Source organism: Manacus candei, unplaced genomic scaffold (genome assembly GCF_025592945.1).
Source record: "Manacus candei isolate 608988 ecotype Guabito, Panama unplaced genomic scaffold, ASM2559294v1 h1tg000047l, whole genome shotgun sequence".
Classification (NCBI taxonomy): Eukaryota; Metazoa; Chordata; class Aves; order Passeriformes; family Pipridae; genus Manacus; species Manacus candei.
In genome coordinates, this window is record NW_026138095.1 from 6130758 (window position 1) to 6149718 (window position 18961).

An 18961-nucleotide genomic window follows, 5' to 3' on the forward strand; every position below is an offset into this window, starting at 1 on the left:
CAGGATTCTTTTGTATGGTCAGGAATTTCTTGACTGTTACAGAGAACCATAAATTCTGGCTCAGCTGAAGGTAACGGGAGATTTGCTATTGATTTCAGTGGGATTTGACCAGGATTTCAGATGCACCGTTTGCATTATGTGCAAACAGGTGCTTCAAAGCACAGTTCTTGACCTTGAAAATTGTGTATTGTGGCAGAGATTTCTCACAACTCCAGATTCATCTTCCTCCCTTGTGCCCACATTTTTTTTTTTGCTGTCGTTCAACAGTCGCTATTCATCCAAATTCTTATTACTATGCAAATTTCAACATCTTATTTCTAATCTGTTCAAATCTCCTACCATTCTGAACAGTGCTGAAATTACGTTCTGCTTAGAGGCTTTCAAATGACAATGCTTGTAAAAACTTCTCTGTCTTATCTGTGACAAATGTCTAAAATGATGGCATGTACAGACAAATTAAAGGTGGTTCCATTCCCTTACCAGCTGCAGGTAACCCCTGGCAGACAGAGTAAATGGGGGCACAGTGATAAGCTCTGGGAGGCAGCTGCAAGTACAGGTACAGAGGTGCAGGAAGAGAGAGCCCTCTGTACCTGCAACATGCTGTACCTAAGAATATCTCTGAATTTAGCTCTAAGATGTATATCCCAGCCATGCACACTGGGAAGAACAATTCTGCACTCTCTCATTTTTCCATTCATCTCACTTCCAGATCTCTCCAATTCAGTACATTTATGTTCATTTTACAGGCATTTGGAGGCACCATTTTTCCATCTTTCACAGATGTTCCTAGATAGAGCTTCCAAGACCTGCCAGAACAGGTACTGCTGCAAAAAAAACAGACTGGAGGAAATAATTTTTCTGCTGGGATTTCTGCTCTGGGGCCATAGATTGCTCAGGTGGGGCAGATGGAGCCCAGGCTGCAGGGACTGTAACCTTAGGGAATCAGGGAGGGGGACAACCAGCATTGAGCTGGGCCACTGTCACATTGCCAGAAAGTTCTGAGGAAAGGAGTTATCTTTAATATAGCTTGGACCCTGTAAATTGTAAGTTGTGGAGGGTCTTTGCAAGTTGTGGAGGGTCTTTTCAAAGCCAGGAAGGACACCAGGTCTGGACACCAACACCTCCCTGGAAACCAATGGCAACTTGCTACCTCCTACTGAAGAGCTTGGAAAATCCCAACTCTTGCTATATTGGAAAATCCTGCTCTGGCCCCAGCTGACAGATGTGTACCTGACTGGGACTTGTGATGTGCTGGCTTCCTCTCGCCCAGGGAGGCAGGGCAGGGGCTGGAATAGGGCGGCTGGAACATGTAGCTGTCGTTTGGCAGGGAGTGGGTGCGTCCCACCGAAGGCTTTCTCACGCTCAGCAAGTCCTTGCTGGGAGACAGGGTCAGTGTGTCGTCTCTGGAGCGGAGGTCAGCCTGAGGGGAGGAAAAACAGTGAGGAAGGAGGACGGGACGGGGTGGGAAAGAGGAGAAGTGCCCAGAAACGCTAGCGACAGCCACTGCAATCAGTATGGCACGATGGGCATGCACATCGTCGGGATGCACAGGTTGCACGAATGGATCTACCAGGGCTATCCCCCTCCTTGGGAGTTGTCATTGAACTGTCACACAATGAACCACAGAAACAGAGGAAGCAACACTGTAGGGATAAACCATGACTATTTCAGGGATATGCAAAGAAGGCATCATGCCTCAAGGCCAGCAACGGTCACATGCTTGGCATAACTTTGATCCTCTGCTCCCTAGGTGCCCTCATCAGCAAGGCAGACTTTTGCAAAGGTGAGTAGTTTCCTCCTCTAACAGTAAAAGAAAGGAAAACAAACAAATAAAACCCAAATACAAAAACTAGTTTACAAAAAATATTCTCTATTCTGGCTCCCAGCACAATTTTATTGGTTTTTCTTCTCACAAAATGAATAACTAACCCCATTTTATTGAAAGGGATATCTAAAACTACTGCTTCAGGGTGAAAGTCATTCTCTAATTAGAAGGGATCTAATGCAAGCGAGGGTTATTGTATATATGTTGACTGTGGAGTTTTTATAGCCAAAGTGTCTCTTGGAATGGGCAGCCCCAGAGGCAATATTGAATGGATTCAGGTCTCATTTCATAAGAAAATATCTCCATCCCAGAAATGTTCTTGAGTGTTATTGTGTTGGACAATATTAGCAAAAACGGAAGCAGAGTCATCTTCCCCATGTACTTCTAATGAAAGAATTATCTTATCTTTAAAAGGTCTCACTTGAAAAACACAGGAATAAGGTTGTCCCACTGTAGGCTGATACAGTATTTTGCTGATCATTTTTGAAAAACTTTAAATCATATTTTCTGAAAAATTTTCCCTTCACTCAGTGCATTACAGGTTTTCTGAAATCAGCACTGAGATTTTTTTTCGTCCCAATTTTATCCTTCAGTCACAAAAGGAAAATTTCACTATGGCATTTCGTTTGCACAAGAAACATGATGAGATTAAAAGGAATTTACAAAAAAGGAAAAAGAATGAGGAAAAAAAGAAGAAAAGGCAAAAAAAAAAAAAAAAAGGAAGACCACAGTTGTAAATTTAATGAAGGAAACGGATCTGCACTGTCATGCAGCATTTGTTTCAGTCCTTGGGAACCTGCTGATTTGGATATAGCTTGGATACAGCCTAGATAAGAGAGACTGCAGTCTCCTGATACAGCTCAAGGAAGGAGAGCAAAACCTCTTCTGGTAAAGCTGAGACTTTGGGTTTGGGAACCTCTCTGTCCCTCCCTGCCTTCCCGCTGAACAGTTTATGTTATTGAGCTGTCACTGCTTAGCTTAAAGCAGAAAAGATGGCCTGAAACCTGAGATCTCAAACTCAAACCCGTTTGGATCCAAACACGAGAACGTGTATTCGAGATCCCATCCAAACCCAACCCTTAATGAACCCTTGGGTTCATTGACAGGATCCAATACCACACTGGGCTCGTTTCCACTTTCGGATCATCTCGGGGGAAATCTCATGATTGAACTTCACGAAAAGCATTTTAGAATGGCTGCAAAACGGTCTCCCCAGTCCAGCTCACAGAGCTGCGGGAGCACATGACTTTTTGGTTCATTGCTAGTTTTGAAAAACATGTTGTTTTGGCTTGACTGAAAATCAAATCCAATTTTTCCTTGAACCAAAAAAAAAAAAAAAGAAAAAAAAAATCTCAATCCAAATCTATTTTGAGTCAAACAAAATATCTGGAGATACTTTTCAACTGAAGCCACGTCTAAATGAAGTGTAAAAATACTGCATTTAGAAGAAATTTCAATGAAAGCTTGTAGTTTTTCAGGAGTTTGGGCAACTGTTTTGATCAAACACTTCATTGGTATTGACACAAATTCACAAAATCTTTTGTTCAAGCTGGGTTTGCTTTTTTTGGAGGGGGGAGAAAAACCATCTCTCCTGGCTACACCCTTGTGACTTTGCAACGCTCTCAAACAGGTCTGTCTAATCTGATTCAAAACTAGAAGGGTTTCTCCTCTGTCCAGCTCTCCAGACTAATTTGGAAATGAAAAGTCTCATACAAGAAGTTAAATGTAGTTTACAAAATCTTTTGCACATGATGCCATGAAGCATGATGGGAAATATTGTCACGGTTTAAGAGATGTTTCCCAAATAAGTGCTAATTAGGATGGCAGTCAACTAGTATGGCAGAAAATCTATGAACAACACAAACATCCAAAGGCAGGTACATGAACAACAACAAAGGAAACAAGAATGATCCAAAAATGTTGGGAAAGGAGTTATGTCTATTGTACAGCAGAAAAAAAGCACTTGACTGCTACACATCTAAAAATGTCTAATGTTTCAGAGAGGAGATGGTTAAGGCAGGGTTCAAAATACTGGTTATTTCAGTCAAAAAGACACAAAGTAGTCTGAACATTTTTTTTTTTCCAGCGGGGTGGCTGCTAGAAAGAATTCCCAAAACAAGCATCATCTCGGAGAGATCCCCATCTGATATTCGTAAAATAAACAGTCTGGCACCAATCATGCAAAAAAGCCTTGTGGTGCCTGTGTTCATAAAGACAAAAATCCATTACAAACCGAGGGGTTGGAGCTGACCCCTCAGCAGAGGACACGAGTCATTAGCTCATGGGTGTCTCTTCACGCAGCACCACTGATTTGTTTCAGATGGGGAGGAAATTTCAACCTTGACGCTTTCCAAAGCATTTTTTTTTTTTTTTTTTACTATTTATTTTACTTGCAGAAAACACATTGTTTATACATAAGACATCAAAGGAAAAATAGCAATAACTACTCATTCCTTGCAAGGAGCCAAGTTTGTGGACAAGAGTGATAAAACCCAGGACCTAATGGCATTAAGGACAACGTCCTGTTCAGGGGGAAAGGCTGGTGCTATTTGGGAAAGGGCTTGAACTGAAAATGCCATTAGGCAGGTGTAGAGAAGTGGGAGCAGTATTTCGAACCCTGTAAACATCAGACTATACAGCAACCAGTGTATGTACATTGCTTTCCAGAGCATTAAGTAAGTGTGTGTTAATATCATCAGGAAAAGAGTCATCCGTCAGAGCTAAGGACCAGGACTTTTCAGAGAGAATATCTGACGTCAGAGACAGAGCCTCCATCTCAGCTAGAGGGATCTAAAGGGAGAGATGATTAAACATAAGAAACCAGGACACAAATCTTTTGGAAAAGAAAATTAAAAAAGAAGTATCATAATCTAAATATTTCTAGACACTAAAGCAATATCCCTGCAGTGGGAGAAGCTACATCATGCACATTGTTACCAGGGACAGAACATTAAAGAAATGAAATATAATACAGAAATGAAAAAAAGGAGTGGGACATTCATACTTCAGTGCTTACCAATGATCTGGGAGGGGGTTTAAAACCGTACACTAATGCTAGAATTGTATTTTGCTGTTCTCCTGTCTACATGAAGAAGCAAAAGTCACATTACTTTCATACTAGAGAGATTTATCCTCTTGGCTGTGATCAAATACAAGAAGCTTCAAGATCTGGTTTCTCTGAAGTTGTTTCCCCATAATAACCATGCTGCTTTCTTGGTCTCTAAGCTGAACTTGTCAAGTCTGCAAAGATTCCCCAACAGCAACACCATTTTGCAGGTGGGACATGGAGTGTGCCTTTCCCTGTGCCCTGGGGAGAGTGCAGGGACCTCTCCCTCCCCGAGAGGTAGGTGGGACTACAATCAGCTTCCTGATGGCTAAATCGGGGCAGGGGGAAACTTAAGGCTTGATTTTGGTTAGCAAATGCCTTCCTGGTGCCTTCAGTGGGTTTTGGCTGGTTAAAGAGCCTCCAGTGCCTGGGTAAGCACCAATAATTGCCCTACTAAAACAATCCCTGCATCTTTCACTCCCCAAATAACCCCCAGCCCTGGCCTCAGCCACCTCCTCCAGCACTGAGCAAACCCAAATTGGGAACAGGCACTGCATGGCTGCACTGATTCTGTACCAATGCATCTTGCACAAACACATCCCTACTGAAGGCATTCAAGCAATTAATAAAAATCTTTATCCAAATATTGATGAATCTCTCTCCCTCGACACAGTGGCCTTCTTATAAGAAATGTGAAATGCCATTTCAGATTTTGGAGAAAACGGGGGAAAAAGGGGACTGCTGCATCTCCCCCAGGGCAGCATCTCTGCTGCTCAGCACATATAAGAGGGGATGTCTGCCCTGCAATGGGCTCAGCCCTCCCTAAATCCCCTCCCCAGGTGCATGTCTGAGGCTGGTGCTCATGGCACTGGGGATGGCATTTCACCAGGTAACCTACAGACCTGGCTCATGTTCGCAGGGGCTGCCTGCTCTGGGCAAGTCCCAAGTGCTTCCTTTTCACATTTCTCGCTGTGCTTTTTTTTCCCCCCATCCTCTACGCTTGAAAAGTCTTTCAGCAGCAATATATCTTCCAAGAGAAACCACAGAGACCCAGATCTGTTGCACTGAAGTTGTCAAAGGGCTGGGTTTTCTCACTCTTAGAAACGGCATCCGTGGGGCGAAACAAACCCAGTGATGAGTGAGCCTGGAGAGGCTCAAAATTCAGCTGAGATAAGTAAGAGGGTCGGGCTCCTCTCATCTAACCTTGGCTTTGATATCTCCTCTAACACAGTCATCTGCTGGCAATGGATGAGAGAGCTGCTTTGGAGGAGCTCCTGATTTCATACCAGGCTCCCTGAAAAAGCACCACTGCAAAAGCTGCCAGCCTGAGGACAGTGATCCCTAACAGGGACCCACTGACTGGAGCCAGGAAAAGGCTGTGCAGGAACGTGGTGGACACCAGCAGCTCCTGCCCACTGGAGCTTCCCTGCTGGGAGCTGCTATTAATCAGGTTGCTTTCAGCAAGTCCCAGCACTGCTCTAAATTCCTGACTTGCCTGAGAACATGACAAATGGTGTGAACAGAAAAGCCAAAATGTAAACAAAACATCACCCCCTTTCAGCCTCCCCAAACCCAAAATTGAGTTCGAAGCCGTCAAAACATTTTGTTGGAAACATTCAACTGATTTATACGGGTTTTAATTATAGAGGGGGAGCAAAAAAAAGCTTAAATTTTAAAAGAAAAAGCCATTGCAAACTGGAATGCTATATTTTTTCATTACGAAAATGTCAAAACAAAACCTTTTTTTTTTTTGCTGCAGCAGCACTTTCCAGTGAAAAATGTTGTGACAAAAAATTTTCAACCAGCTCTCGCTGGGTTTCCTACTGACCCTCTGCCTTCCCTGCCAAAGCTACTGTCTCTATTCCTCTGGCAATTCTTAGAGGCAGCCACTTCCTATAGCCTAATAGACTCTGGAATGGGATACAGAGCAATCAGAGGGAGACATGTTATCCTGCTATATAAAGATCTGCAGTAGGATTTCATTTTACCTAAGCTTGTTCCTTTCCTCTAATGAACCACGGGGTTGGGTAATTTAGAGTGTCAGTGAGCTCATAAATAAGCACACTGATTTAACAAGAAAACTTCTGCTATTTTTAGCCAGAAAGGGGGGAAAAAAAATAGATCAAGAAATACAGAATTTGCTCAATTCCAACTGCAGGAAAAAATAGGTATGCTTGAATTATTATTATGGTCACTGCTGTGATTTAGGGAAAATATTTGCTCCAAAGAATAACACACTTGAGGAAAGTAGGTATTTTATTCTAGGAAGTAAATGAACTAATTTTAAACAAGTATTCCAGTTCAAGAAAGCGCTGGAGCACACGATTACTGAAGTACCTCATTAAGGGCTGCCTCCCCTCCTAAATTCAATCTAGATCAGGGATGAGGATCTAGTTTACAGTGACCCATTTGCAAGAAGCTGCTTTAGGAAAAATCATTCAAAACTGGATTTTCATGCAGTATAAGTAGGCACAAAACAGAGATCATTTGATGATCCCCAGCAACTCTGCTCTGGGAAGACCTCACGCTGTGCTCCAGGCTCTGCAGATGTGCCCTGACATTGCTGTGGAGCCCTGCTTAAGGCAAGAAGCCAAATACGAGAACCTCACTGAAGGATGGAGATGGGATTTTGTACATTTTCCCTCCAACACCCATGAACTATAAATCCCAACGAAAAACTTCTTACTGTGTTGACAAGGGAAACTCCAAGCCTGTACTCTTGCTCTTGCACTGATACACAACATCATAAACCAAGATATTATCTCAACTCCCACAGAAAAATCCAAACCAACTTATGCTTCAAAATCCCTGTGACCGCATTACACAAAGAACTTTAACTCGCTATTAAAGGTCTCAGTCAAATTGAGTTTGGATGGAGACTTTGCAGGAAATTAGATATATTAACCTGGTTCTCAGAGTTGTAATATTCGGGAGCTGGGAGGGCATAATGATGGCACACAGAGCCTGACAGGTTGTCCATCAGCTTCAGCTCTCCTTCCAGAGATTCCTGGATCAGCAGTGATATGGTATCAAACAAGTGCCTTTCCTAGGAGGGGTGGTGTGTAGCATGCAGAGAGAGAGAGAGAGAGAGAGAGAGCAAGCCAAAAGGAGAGAGGAGGAAAAAGGCAAGGGACAGAGACAGAGAGAAAAAAGGACAGTGTATCAAACCCAATGAACAAAAGGGGGAAAAACAGAATAGAAGCAGGGAAAAAGGGGTGGAAATGTTCAGGGAGAACGGCAGTAACAGAAACAACAGGACAGGAGAGATGAGGCAGGGGAGGAGAGAGAACAGTGCAGTAATATCACAGTGAGCAGAGACAGCTTTCTCAGACGTTACTAGAGACGGGGTGACGGCGGCTGCTCCCGCTCAGGGCCCTCCTCGGGGACAATCTTGCTCTCAGCAAACAGGGCCGGTCACTCCCGGGACCTGAGCAGCACAACGGGGCCGGTAGAGCAGCATCTTCATACTCGGTGCTGTGAACTTCTACAGGACACTACTGCTGTAAGGCTTCGAGACACATGGTCCAGAGCCCCAGGACCTAATACTTGACACCTAAATCCATATCCAGAGGGCACATAAATTAAAATAACCAGGCTAGAAGAGGAGCTGAGCATCCTGCCCATGAAAGCTGCAGCTGACCAGGACGGACGCACGTCAGGTCACTAATTCATGTGCCAGACATGGGTTGAGGTGCCTCAGTTGTCCTGGCCAATGTCAAACCAGCTGGCCACAGCACAGACAATGCGAGGTTGTACAGAGCAGGGTCTGGCTTTTGCAGGCAGCATGGGAGCGATTTAAGGGTGCACCTTCCATGTGGGGGATGCCTACTACATACAATGAGATGAGGACTGTCGCTACAGTCAAACAGCACACGGTGCAAAAACCCCAGGGAATGGGCAAGCAAAAGAGCATGCTGACCACGTGTCCTTGCAGGGTCATGTCCTGGGAATTGTATTCCTCTGCTATCGTGCTCAAGCATCAGATTCGTCCTGAAGATTTTGGCTGGGAGAATAAATAGGCAGAATAAAATCTCCTGGAGATTTTTGAGGCTTCTGTTTGAGGGAAAGAGCAAGAAACACACTCTGGAGGTTATGACTTAAATAAGCCCTTTCCCAGGCCACCTTCATAGAAAGCAGGTCTAACAGACTGCAAAGTGAGGGCATTCTCACTGACTTGTCTTGCAATTCTACATTTTCTCTGTTTTGCCAGTGTAAGTACTGGTGCAGGACAACAGGGCCAAGGACAGTCTGCCAGTACTCTGCTCAACATGTGCAACAACAGTTGGGATGTGTTGTTTCTTCCTAGAGGACGTAGTAAATCTGGATTTCCCCACATTGCCCTGAACTTCTTTTTCTTGTGCCAAAGAGCAGCTTTGGACTCTGTCTCAGACATCAGAGGCTCTAATGGCACCAGAAATTTCCAGTAGCTTAGGAACTGAAACAAAGCTAAAGCAGGGATTTGCTCTTTTTCACCCTTGGACTAAAGATCACAAATGAGTTTTTCATGCATTAGAATACTCATTAGTCCACCCCAGGCTGAGGCCAAGATATGCTGTTGTGAAATCATGATGTAATAAAAACTAATGAGGTCTGTGTAGAGTTTAACCCAATTTGCAATCAGCTAAGACTAAAAACAGGTTGGACTGTATTTCTTGTGTAATTCCACTTCAGTGCCCTCCCAAAGGACCTGTCTGGGGCTTGACCTCACCTCTCATTCCTCAAACCGAATCTTCCTCCAAAAGCCACGCTTTAGGGAGACTTGGTGCAGTTCACAGCAGCTCCCACATTACAGCCCTGTTCTGGCACTGCTCCAGCTGGTGAGAGTTCTGCCACCAGCTCTGGTGAGCTCAGGTTTGAGGCTCTTCTGGATTATTCTATTGTTAAAAGAATCTTCTCCTACAAGACTGACTGTGGGGATGGATTTTAAATTGAGGTTACATAAAACAAATTTAATACTGAAGCAAAGATTAGCCAAGTTTTATTCCTCTTTTATGTTGTGGTTCATGGTCTGTATTAGAAAAGCAAACACATTATGCTCATGATTTTGCTATCACAAAGGACCCAGTCAACACTCTGGATTAGAGCAAATCTGGAGTTAGCTTTGAATTTGGTGGCTTGGGCACACCTCCAGAACAAATTGCAAAGCTCTCTACCTCTGAACAGATGCGTCAAGGTGGTCTGGAGACCTGCTGGGGTCTTTTCCCTGCAGCATCAGCTCCCACACCACGCAACACTCAGTCAGCAGACAGTGAGGAATACAAGCCCAGGACATACAGTACACCCCTCCTTCATTACCAACTCGTGCATGTCTTCCCCCAGAAAATATGCAGGTCAAGCTCTCTTCACCCTCCAGCCGAGGTTCTCACCATGTGGTAAGCTAAAGAGAGCTGAGAATCCACCTTGATTTGCATGGGATTGGTACACCCTCGGGGGCTCTCGGGTCTCTCTCCACCGGTGCTGCCTGTCCATGCAAAGATGTCCGAGGGGCTGTGTTGGCCAGGGCTGATTGTCTTCATTTCCATCTCCAGTTCTGCCTCCAGCTCTGCCTCCTCCTTTGCCTCCTTGTTGCTCTCCTCCAAGTGCTTCATGAGCACAGCGATCACCACGTTCACCAGCACAAACTGGGCCGTCAGCACGAAGGAGACGAAGTAGATGGGGGAGATGACGGTGTTGTAACAGGTGGACTCCTGGTCACAGTCACGCAGTGTGTCCTGGAAACAGGGGGGGAAATGGTGGAGGGATGTGAAAAGGTTCCAGCAGGGACCTCGGTCTGCTGTCTGGCCACCTGGCTGCACCTCCTTTCATGAAGAAAGCTGAGAAGATTTGGCAAATTTCAGGTCTAGAATAGCGATATACTTGCCGATGAAACCTTAACATTTACCTTCATTATCCCATTCCAGTTGTCTCCTGTGGATACTCGGAAGAGAGTCAGAAAGGCCATCCCAAAGTTCCTGAACGTGGCGTGTCGTCCCAGCCCCTCGCAGGGGTGTGTGTCATCACATTCTGTGGGACCAAGCACAGCCATGAGACCACCACTCACACACCACTCCCACCCCTTCCACCGGCACGGGAAGACTCACCAAGGTCTCCAAACAGCTCCACTCCAAGAGCTGCAAATATGAAAAACAACAACATGAAGAGAAGACCCAGATTCCCCACCTGAAAAGAGAAAAAGAAATGGGGGGGAAAAAACACAAAAAAAGAACATTCATTGACTTTTTTGTTCCAGACCTGTTTCTTGCTGTATTCTTTAATCCAAAACTTAAACTGCTTCAGGGGAAAAATGACCTCAGTGTGAGGACTGTATCTCAGACTGTGCTTCGGAAGGGAAATGTGATTCTCTAATGACAGTAAAGATAAAATGATTAGCATTCCTCTGCAATAGGAAATTAGCTGTGGGCCAGAGGAGATCTCGTTTGATATGGCAGTGGGTTACCTGCGGCAGTGCTTGCATCACGGTGTCCAAGAGGGCTCTCATCCCCACAGCCATCTTCAGCAACTTCAGCACTGCAGAAAACACGTTCGAAATATGGTAACGGCAGCGTTAGCACAGAGGCACAAACCCAGCCCCTCTCCTGGGAGCCACAAATTATAGGAGGAGAAATGTGAAATCATGTCAAGTGTTCTCCATTAGCTGCTACAGTCCCTGGCCTTTTTACATCGCTCCTTGTTGCTTGGATACTATCAAAATCCTGTGAATAGCAGCATCACCTATCCTGAGACTTGAAGAAAGTGTTATCATTCTGCCTGGCGCTTCCTTTCCCCACTTTATCTGCGTTGGACTCATCTCCTTCCTCTGGTTATCATGAGCAGTTACTTTCCCAGCCCTGGGGCTACTTTCCCACTTCCATAGGCTACCCACTTTCATACATGATTCACTGAGGAACTGATTTACACATCTCTTCCAGAAGGTTGCATTTCCAACTGGAAAACGCATGTATTTTTAATTCTGAAAGGGATCCAATGCACTTTTCCCACCCCCCCCTTGAGACACAGAAGCATTTAATTTCTCCTCCAGCTCCTTCTTTGCTTAGGTGAGGGCTGCAATCAGAACAATTTTCCTCAGAGCACAATACCCTTCAGGATGGCCTGGCAGTACTTCATTAAGGGCCTGAGCACTCACATTTTACAATTTCATCATTTGGCCCTGAGACCTCCCTGTTCTGAAAAAATCAGGCCCTGCAGAAGCTGGCTCCCCGACTCGGGTACGTGTTGCTACACGTCTGAGGGGACAGATGGATGCAGAGTGACAAGGCAAGCTTTGTCACCAAGTGGTGTGATGTAAAGCCTCACGGGAAATTAAATTTATTAGATGCTTGTCTTTTAAAGCCAACGTACTCAAGCTTGTGTTCTCTAATCCCTGTTAGAGATGACTTTGATTTGACTGGCATCATTTTCCCAGGTATATCTCTGGGAGTTACAGCCACAGTAACTTCTCCTTCATTCCTAAGCTCTCAGCTTTTCAAGTCCTCTTAAGAGAGAAACACATGGTCAGTTGGCTCAGCTTTTTGGCTCCTTGCAAGTATTTTCCCCCATTGTTCTTTTTATTTGTTTACAGCCTGTTGATGCCAGAACTATGCACATCATGATGGGGATGTGCCCCAGGACTGTTTCCCAACGCTTTAACTCTCTCCTGGTGGGGACCCCGCACCTCAGACACAAGTCAGTTCTGTTTTATTCCTCTCACCTCGAGCAATCCTGAGAACCCTCATGATTCGGATAATAGTGGGGTTAATTGGTAGCGAAGCGTTCACCTCGATCTCTTCCAAAGTGATGCCCATGATAGACAGCAGCACGATTGCCAGATCTAATTGGTTCCATCTGGAGACAACACAAAACGAAGTTTAACATCTACTAAGAAGCTGGCAAGGGGAGGTAGCTTGCTTCACACGAATTCCAGTCATTTCAATGGCTCAAGCACTCAAATGAATCTGCAGCATTTTTCTGAGGGTATTATACAAAAGCAGTTATGTTATGAAATCATTATAACTAATGCATCTCATTAGAAAACCAGCCAATTCCAAAGATATCCTTGACTGAGGGGAAAGAGAAACAAAAGCTGGGCAGTTTTCTACCCAGAGGCTGCAGACCTCAGGGGAGGTGCTGCGGCATCTCTCTGGCCACTTCTAGACATGACACTCGTGGACCTCAGCGTGAGATTTGCCCCAGAAAGAACAGGACCCTGGGTCCAGTCCTTGCAACAAAAATCACACTGGGTAAAGGAAAGACCCCAAGGATTCGTGCCAGGCTGGAGAGAGATTTAATCCCACCATGGACACACGAAATATGGGGAGAGGGGTGGAACAACACACTGGCTGCTGAAGGGCTCATGTCGAGTCCTGCTCAGTGGTGTGCTCTTGGTGTTAACATTGAAGAAGTCAAAAATGGGAGGAGAAAGATTCACCAAGGACATAAAATTTGTATTTGTGAGGTAAGAGAGTGAAAATCTAGATAAAGACACAATTTCATCCACTGCTCCACATCTTCAAAAGAAAGGGTCCCTTTTCTCTTTCATTATCATTCAGGGCAAGATTCTGTCTCTTGGCATAAATTTTGTCACTTCAGCAGGTCCTCTTGATTATATGGACATGCAACTGGTGTGAGAAGAGAACCAGCTGGTCAGTGTGAGGTCTCTGTTTCATCCACTCCCAAGGGCCAAAGTGGTACAATCCCTCTCCTTGGCATGCACGATCCCTTCTCCGGCTCACATCCCAAGCCTCCACCTACCCAGCTTTCAACCAGTCACACCACAAAGTGTTCATACATAGCAGACAGACACCACGGGGCAGACCATGGGAATTCAGGATGCTAAATGTGGGTGGCTGCCTCCAGAACCTGCTGCTGCCCCCGTGGTCATGACGGAGTTTTTGTTACCTGTCTTGGAAGAAGCGACGAAACCCAAAGGCAATAAGCTTGAAAACAGACTCCAGGACAAAGATAACGGTGAAGATGTAATTGCAAATCTTCAGGGCTTCATCAAGAACCTGGATGTGGGCACAGCATTGGGTTAGACATTAGCCCTGCAGAGGGGCTTTGCTGCCTGCAAACTTGAATCTTCTGTCACCAGTTACTCATTTCCAAACTACAGATAAAAGTCTCCAAACGTGGACTCTCTCCGATGATAAATGTCCCAGGGATAGCATCCCAGGAGGGGCTGACACAGACCCAAGGCACAACCCCAGCTGGGATTGCTGGGGTGAGCAGTAAGAGCTGCTGCATTTGCAGGTGTCAGCAGCACAAAACCCCTTGTGCTCTCTGCAGAAAGCTGAATTTCATCCCACTTGCTTGTTCATGCAAGCACTGGCCAAATGACTCCTTTGTGACAGCCTGCCATTACTCCTCACCTTGAGCTTTTGGCAAGGAGCAGGAGAGAGGGATGGCATGCCAGGAGGAGCAAGTGCCTTGTGTTTTCCTCTGCCCCCCTTCCTCTGCAGAAGTCAGAGCCTGGCCATTAATCCAGGTGCACCCTGGCTGGGACAACTCGTGCACAGTCAGGCATTAAGCCTTCTCAGAGATGATTTTATCCCCAAAAGCCTTGCTCATGAAGGAGCACTGTGGTCACAGCATCCTCTCTGGCCTCTTAAGTGACGTGCATTGAATTTCTCATAGCTGGCAAATGGAACAGTAATAACTGTCCAGGACACTGTTAGGGAATGCAGGAGATGGGAACAGAGTGCTCTGAGACCAAAACCAACACTTGCTGATCCCTCCATGGGAGAAATCATAGCAGGAGGGGTTTAAGCCAGGCACTCTGCCATCATGTTACAGTTTAGTTTCAAGCATCCATGGGTAAAAATCACCTCACCTGCCTGACAAACACAAACCCAAAGGAAGCCGTGGCTCTGAACTCATACTGCAGAGCACTTGGGCTCCGCAGCAAATAAGAAAATTCATCTGGCAAAAGCAGATAAATGTGCTTGAACCACCTCTATGCACTGTGGATCCCCCTCTCTGTGAGCAGCTGCAGCATCCCTGGTTGGTGTTTCATTCCCAGGGCATCCCAGGGCATCCCATCACCAAACCCTTTCAGCACCAAGACACCAAGCAATTGTTATATTTGGATATAAAGCTGTCTGGTACATTTAGCCTTTAAGAGTCTTCAGGATCCCAGCCATCCATCACCCAGACCAGAGCGATTTCGGGGCCCCGACTCAGCAAGACTCAAGTATGTGCGTGGCTCGAACTGTGCTGTCACACCAGCACAGCCCAAGCTTGGAGTTATTACCCAGACGCTGCATACCAGAGGCTTAGAGACAAAATGTTATTTTCCTTAAGAAAATAAAAAACAAAATCCCGACCAACATTTTTATAATACAAAAGATGTAGCTGCAAAACGACTGCGGTAAGACGCACGCTCTAGTGCGACTCCAGTCCAGGCTCCTTCGCCAACAACCTTTTTCATCACCAAATGACTGAATCACGAAATGAGCCTTCCAGGGTATTTAAAGGTGACCTGAACAGAAAAAATAAATTGGGCTTGTTTCCTTTCGCTTTTGGCTTCTTTACGATAGGCTGGAGGATATTTCCCCCCGTCGTTTGCATGTTTTAGTTGTTTGGGGTGGTTTTTTATATTAAGTATTCAAGTCCTGTCTAGTCTTAGAGAATATTTCCTCCCATTGTGTGTTATATTTATTCATTCTGAAAGTGGCTAATAAAAGTAAGTACAAGTTATATGGCAAAGGCAGCTATTTCCATTTCATTCTTATGCACAAGAGACTTGACATCCCAGGACAGGCTGTTTTTATTTTCACAGCATGAAAAAGACCCAGGAACTTAGCACACTAATATATTAAAATGTACTTAAAAGATCAGAGTGGAATGCAATGCCTGTGAAAATCGGGTCCTATGGGACACTGGGGATTTAGAAGAAACTTTGCAAAAAGAAACATTTCACAGATTCTTCTATTCTTTTTCCTCTTTTTTTTTTTTTCAGGGGGAAAACCTAAGTAAAATGGAAGATATCAACGATGATCTAATCTAGCAAAGCAAACAAACCTGCTCCCATCCTCATTTTCAAAGCAGTTTGCTTGCACTTAAACTAGAAAGGAGAGGTGCAATGGGATCCATGCACCAAAAGCCATGGATTGAGCTGGAAGCCAGCTGTAGGACGCGTACACTCCATGGGTAAAGGGACAGCTCAGGCATGGTGAATGGGGGTTCCGAGGTCTAACAGCAAAACTGGCCTTGACTCAGCCCATCAGCACATCCCACCACGGCCCTGCATGTCCCCCTTGGCCGACCCAGTACCTTTGGCTGCTGGTAGTGCTCCATGGCCATGGTGATCACGTTGAGGCCAATCACGCCGGTGATGAACAAATCCAGGTAGTGGCTGGTGCACATCTGGTGGATCAGGAGGCGGAAGCGGGAGTAATCCGAATAGTAGGGCTTACACTGTGCTTCTGCAGCGGGGAGGAGGAGAGCGGAGAGGCACGTCAAGTCATTTCTCTGCGTCTTTCTGAAGCCAACGCACCCTCACTTTCCAACTCCAGGGACGATAAATTCTAGACCGATTACAGCAGCATGCTGTCTTTTTTACTTCCTTCTTTTCTTGCTGCCATGTTACCATTTCTTATACACAGCAGGGCTCCCGTCATCTTACATCCATTAAATATCTTCAGTGGGACATGCGCTATACTCAGCCTTGTGGCATCAGGGATGAGGTGAGCTGGTGCTGCTAAAGAACACTTTTCCCTATAGGGAAATTTAAGTTAAACCTAAATTAAAACAACAATTTTTGTTTCTGCTATAGTAAAAGTCCCCAAAGTATCTGAAAACCCAATTAACGGCCAGATGCTGGGGATAGATTTTACTAACAATGCCTTAAAAACACAGGCCATTGAGTTCGCGGTGGTCTTTGAAAGGGAAGGAGCTCAGGCATATTATGTTCTTTCCAGTAAACTATAGAGGGAACAAAATTCAACACTTTGGCTGTCAAAGCCCTGAAAAATGGTCCATAAAAATACCAAGGAAAGTTGATCAGTCAGCCCTAGTGATCAGAAAATAACGATTCTCCACTTAGACAAGATTATCAAAGTACATATTTCACTGTTCAACTCATCCCCGTGTTTGGCTGCCTCAGGGATGACACATGCTCTTTAGACCCTGAATGTTCCTAGAGATAAACTCATTTACTCACCTAATCTCTAATGAGGAAATGCCAAGGCTGAGTATATAATTCAGTACAATTTTCAAGGAGGCATTATAATGCAGATTGAAGTGGAAAGGACTGTCTTGAATATGTCAGAGTATAATATTACTCTCATAATTAGATGATCAACTGGTTGTGAAAATTATTGAGCTGTAAGAATTACATGGTTGATATTTAGTGCTGCTGAGCAAATGTACATTTTGATACATTATTTCAAGAAAAAAAGTTGGGCAGGATAAAGCCAGGAAGCACAAGTTTGGGTTGCCCTCGGGGAAAACTAATTTTAGAAGATTAAATTTTGCCTGGAAATAGAGTTCACTTTGTCAATAGCCAATGACATTGCAATCGAACCCATAGATTTAATGGTTTCATGTGCTCCCTGCTCCATAACAGGATCCTGAAAAATAGGAGTTTTGTTTTTTCCATAGAGACAGACCTTTCCCTTCCAGCCCAGGGACAAGAGAGAAAAATCACTCAGCAGTTTTATTCTGTAGGGGTTTGGAAGGCCCAAAATTCTTTTCAGTGTCATCAAATGAAAGGCAGTATTAATATTCACTTTCTGATCTGCAGTGGGCTTTAGGTGATCTGCACCTGAGTGCTAAAGCACAATATTGATGAAAAGGTCTGTAAAATTAATTTTCATACTGAATCTATTGAGTGCTTATGAAAAAAAAGCAGACTGGTAGCTGCTGACTCATTCATAAGACTTTGTCAGATATCTCAGAATCTGCATAAATCTCCATAAAGTCAAGATATCTCGATCACATTATGCTAAATTATGAGTAGCAAATTAACTAAAATGTTTGAATACAATTAGGTTAGGAATAGGACCTATTTTTACGAACCAACTTATCATCTCAGAAAGAAACACCATCGTAATTGGATCACTTACTTCTTCTACATTTATGTATAATTCACATTCAAAAAGAAAAATGTCAGTGTTTCTACCTTTTCCTGCAATGGATTTATTTATGAATAATTACACTGGAATTCAATTTTTTTTCTCAGCTTTGACTGACAGGTAATTCCAAACCCTACAGAATAGCACCGATGTGGTTAGAACAGAGAAAGGATTTAGAGAGAGGTTGTAAATGTCTCCTGTGCAGGGCTCCTGCACCTGGATTAGCCAGTGCATGACCTTATAAGCAGGGTTGCTAATTGTTCAGATATCTGCAAAGGCTTCCCCCTCTCAGCACCCCCTTCTCCCAAGCTTCCTTTCCACCTCTCCCAGCTCATACCCGCAGCTTTCCACAGCCAAACGTCCCTGGATGCTGCTCTCGCAGGCGCCCTTGCAGCCTTCCAAAATTACCAGCTGTAAATGTTTCATACTTCCCCGTTACCTTTGTTAAGAGGGGATTTGCCAACCCTGTTTATAAACCATGCCACCACTCGCTTCCCCGGTCTCCCCATGCCGGCCATGCATCTCAGTGCAGTTCGGATGCTACCGCGGGATGACCCACACACGGGCTGACATGCTGCCCGAGGACCAGGGCTAAACCCCCACTGTGCCTAGGTGGGCAGGGGACTTTCTGAACAGGTAAACCACTTTTTACCATTGTAAAAACACCATTTCTTTAACTTGACCTGCGCAGTTCTGCAGAGAATTTGGGTACAGCTCCGACGTAGTTACGCCGGTGCAAAGCCCGTGCCCCCTATCACACAGTGGCATTCTTAGTTATTGCAATAAAGAGCTGAACAATACCAACATCTTGGGAAATACAGACATCTGTTAAACTCCGGGTGGTGAACTTCACAACTAACACAACACCACATTACTGTACTGTTACAATACACTGTGTCAAGAACAACAAGAGCTCTGGGTTAGTCTCGGTTATTACTGGAAAGGTTAACGTGGCTTCTCGGCACACATGGTGTTAAAGAAAGGAGGAGGAGAGCAAACCAACAAAGAATTGGCAGAATGAGAAAAGATGGGGAAATACAG

The 18961-nt window shown here is 44.7% G+C and overlaps 1 protein-coding gene across 17 annotated transcripts in view; it reads right to left on the bottom strand.

Annotated features, from left to right (window-relative positions):
• CACNA1G (calcium voltage-gated channel subunit alpha1 G) overlaps positions 1 to 18961 on the bottom strand; it is a 146256-nt gene that overhangs the window by 9850 nt on the left and 117445 nt on the right. For 14 of the 17 annotated variants that reach the window (XM_051797968.1, XM_051797967.1, XM_051797964.1 and 11 more), the window contains 10 exons: positions 16119 to 16270; positions 13746 to 13855; positions 12559 to 12692; positions 11308 to 11378; positions 10952 to 11030; positions 10753 to 10874; positions 10238 to 10582; positions 7777 to 7917; positions 4481 to 4615; positions 1231 to 1420 (listed from right to left, as the gene is read on the bottom strand). In XM_051797968.1, coding sequence (XP_051653928.1) covers positions 1231 to 1420; positions 4481 to 4615; positions 7777 to 7917; positions 10238 to 10582; positions 10753 to 10874; positions 10952 to 11030; positions 11308 to 11378; positions 12559 to 12692; positions 13746 to 13855; positions 16119 to 16270 — 1479 coding nt within the window. Of the gene's footprint in view, positions 1 to 1230; positions 1421 to 4480; positions 4616 to 7776; positions 7918 to 10237; positions 10583 to 10752; positions 10875 to 10951; positions 11031 to 11307; positions 11379 to 12558; positions 12693 to 13745; positions 13856 to 14927; positions 15325 to 16118; positions 16271 to 18961 lie in introns of those variants that run through there. The other 3 variants (XM_051797966.1, XM_051797970.1, XM_051797973.1) reach the window with 3 other exon arrangements.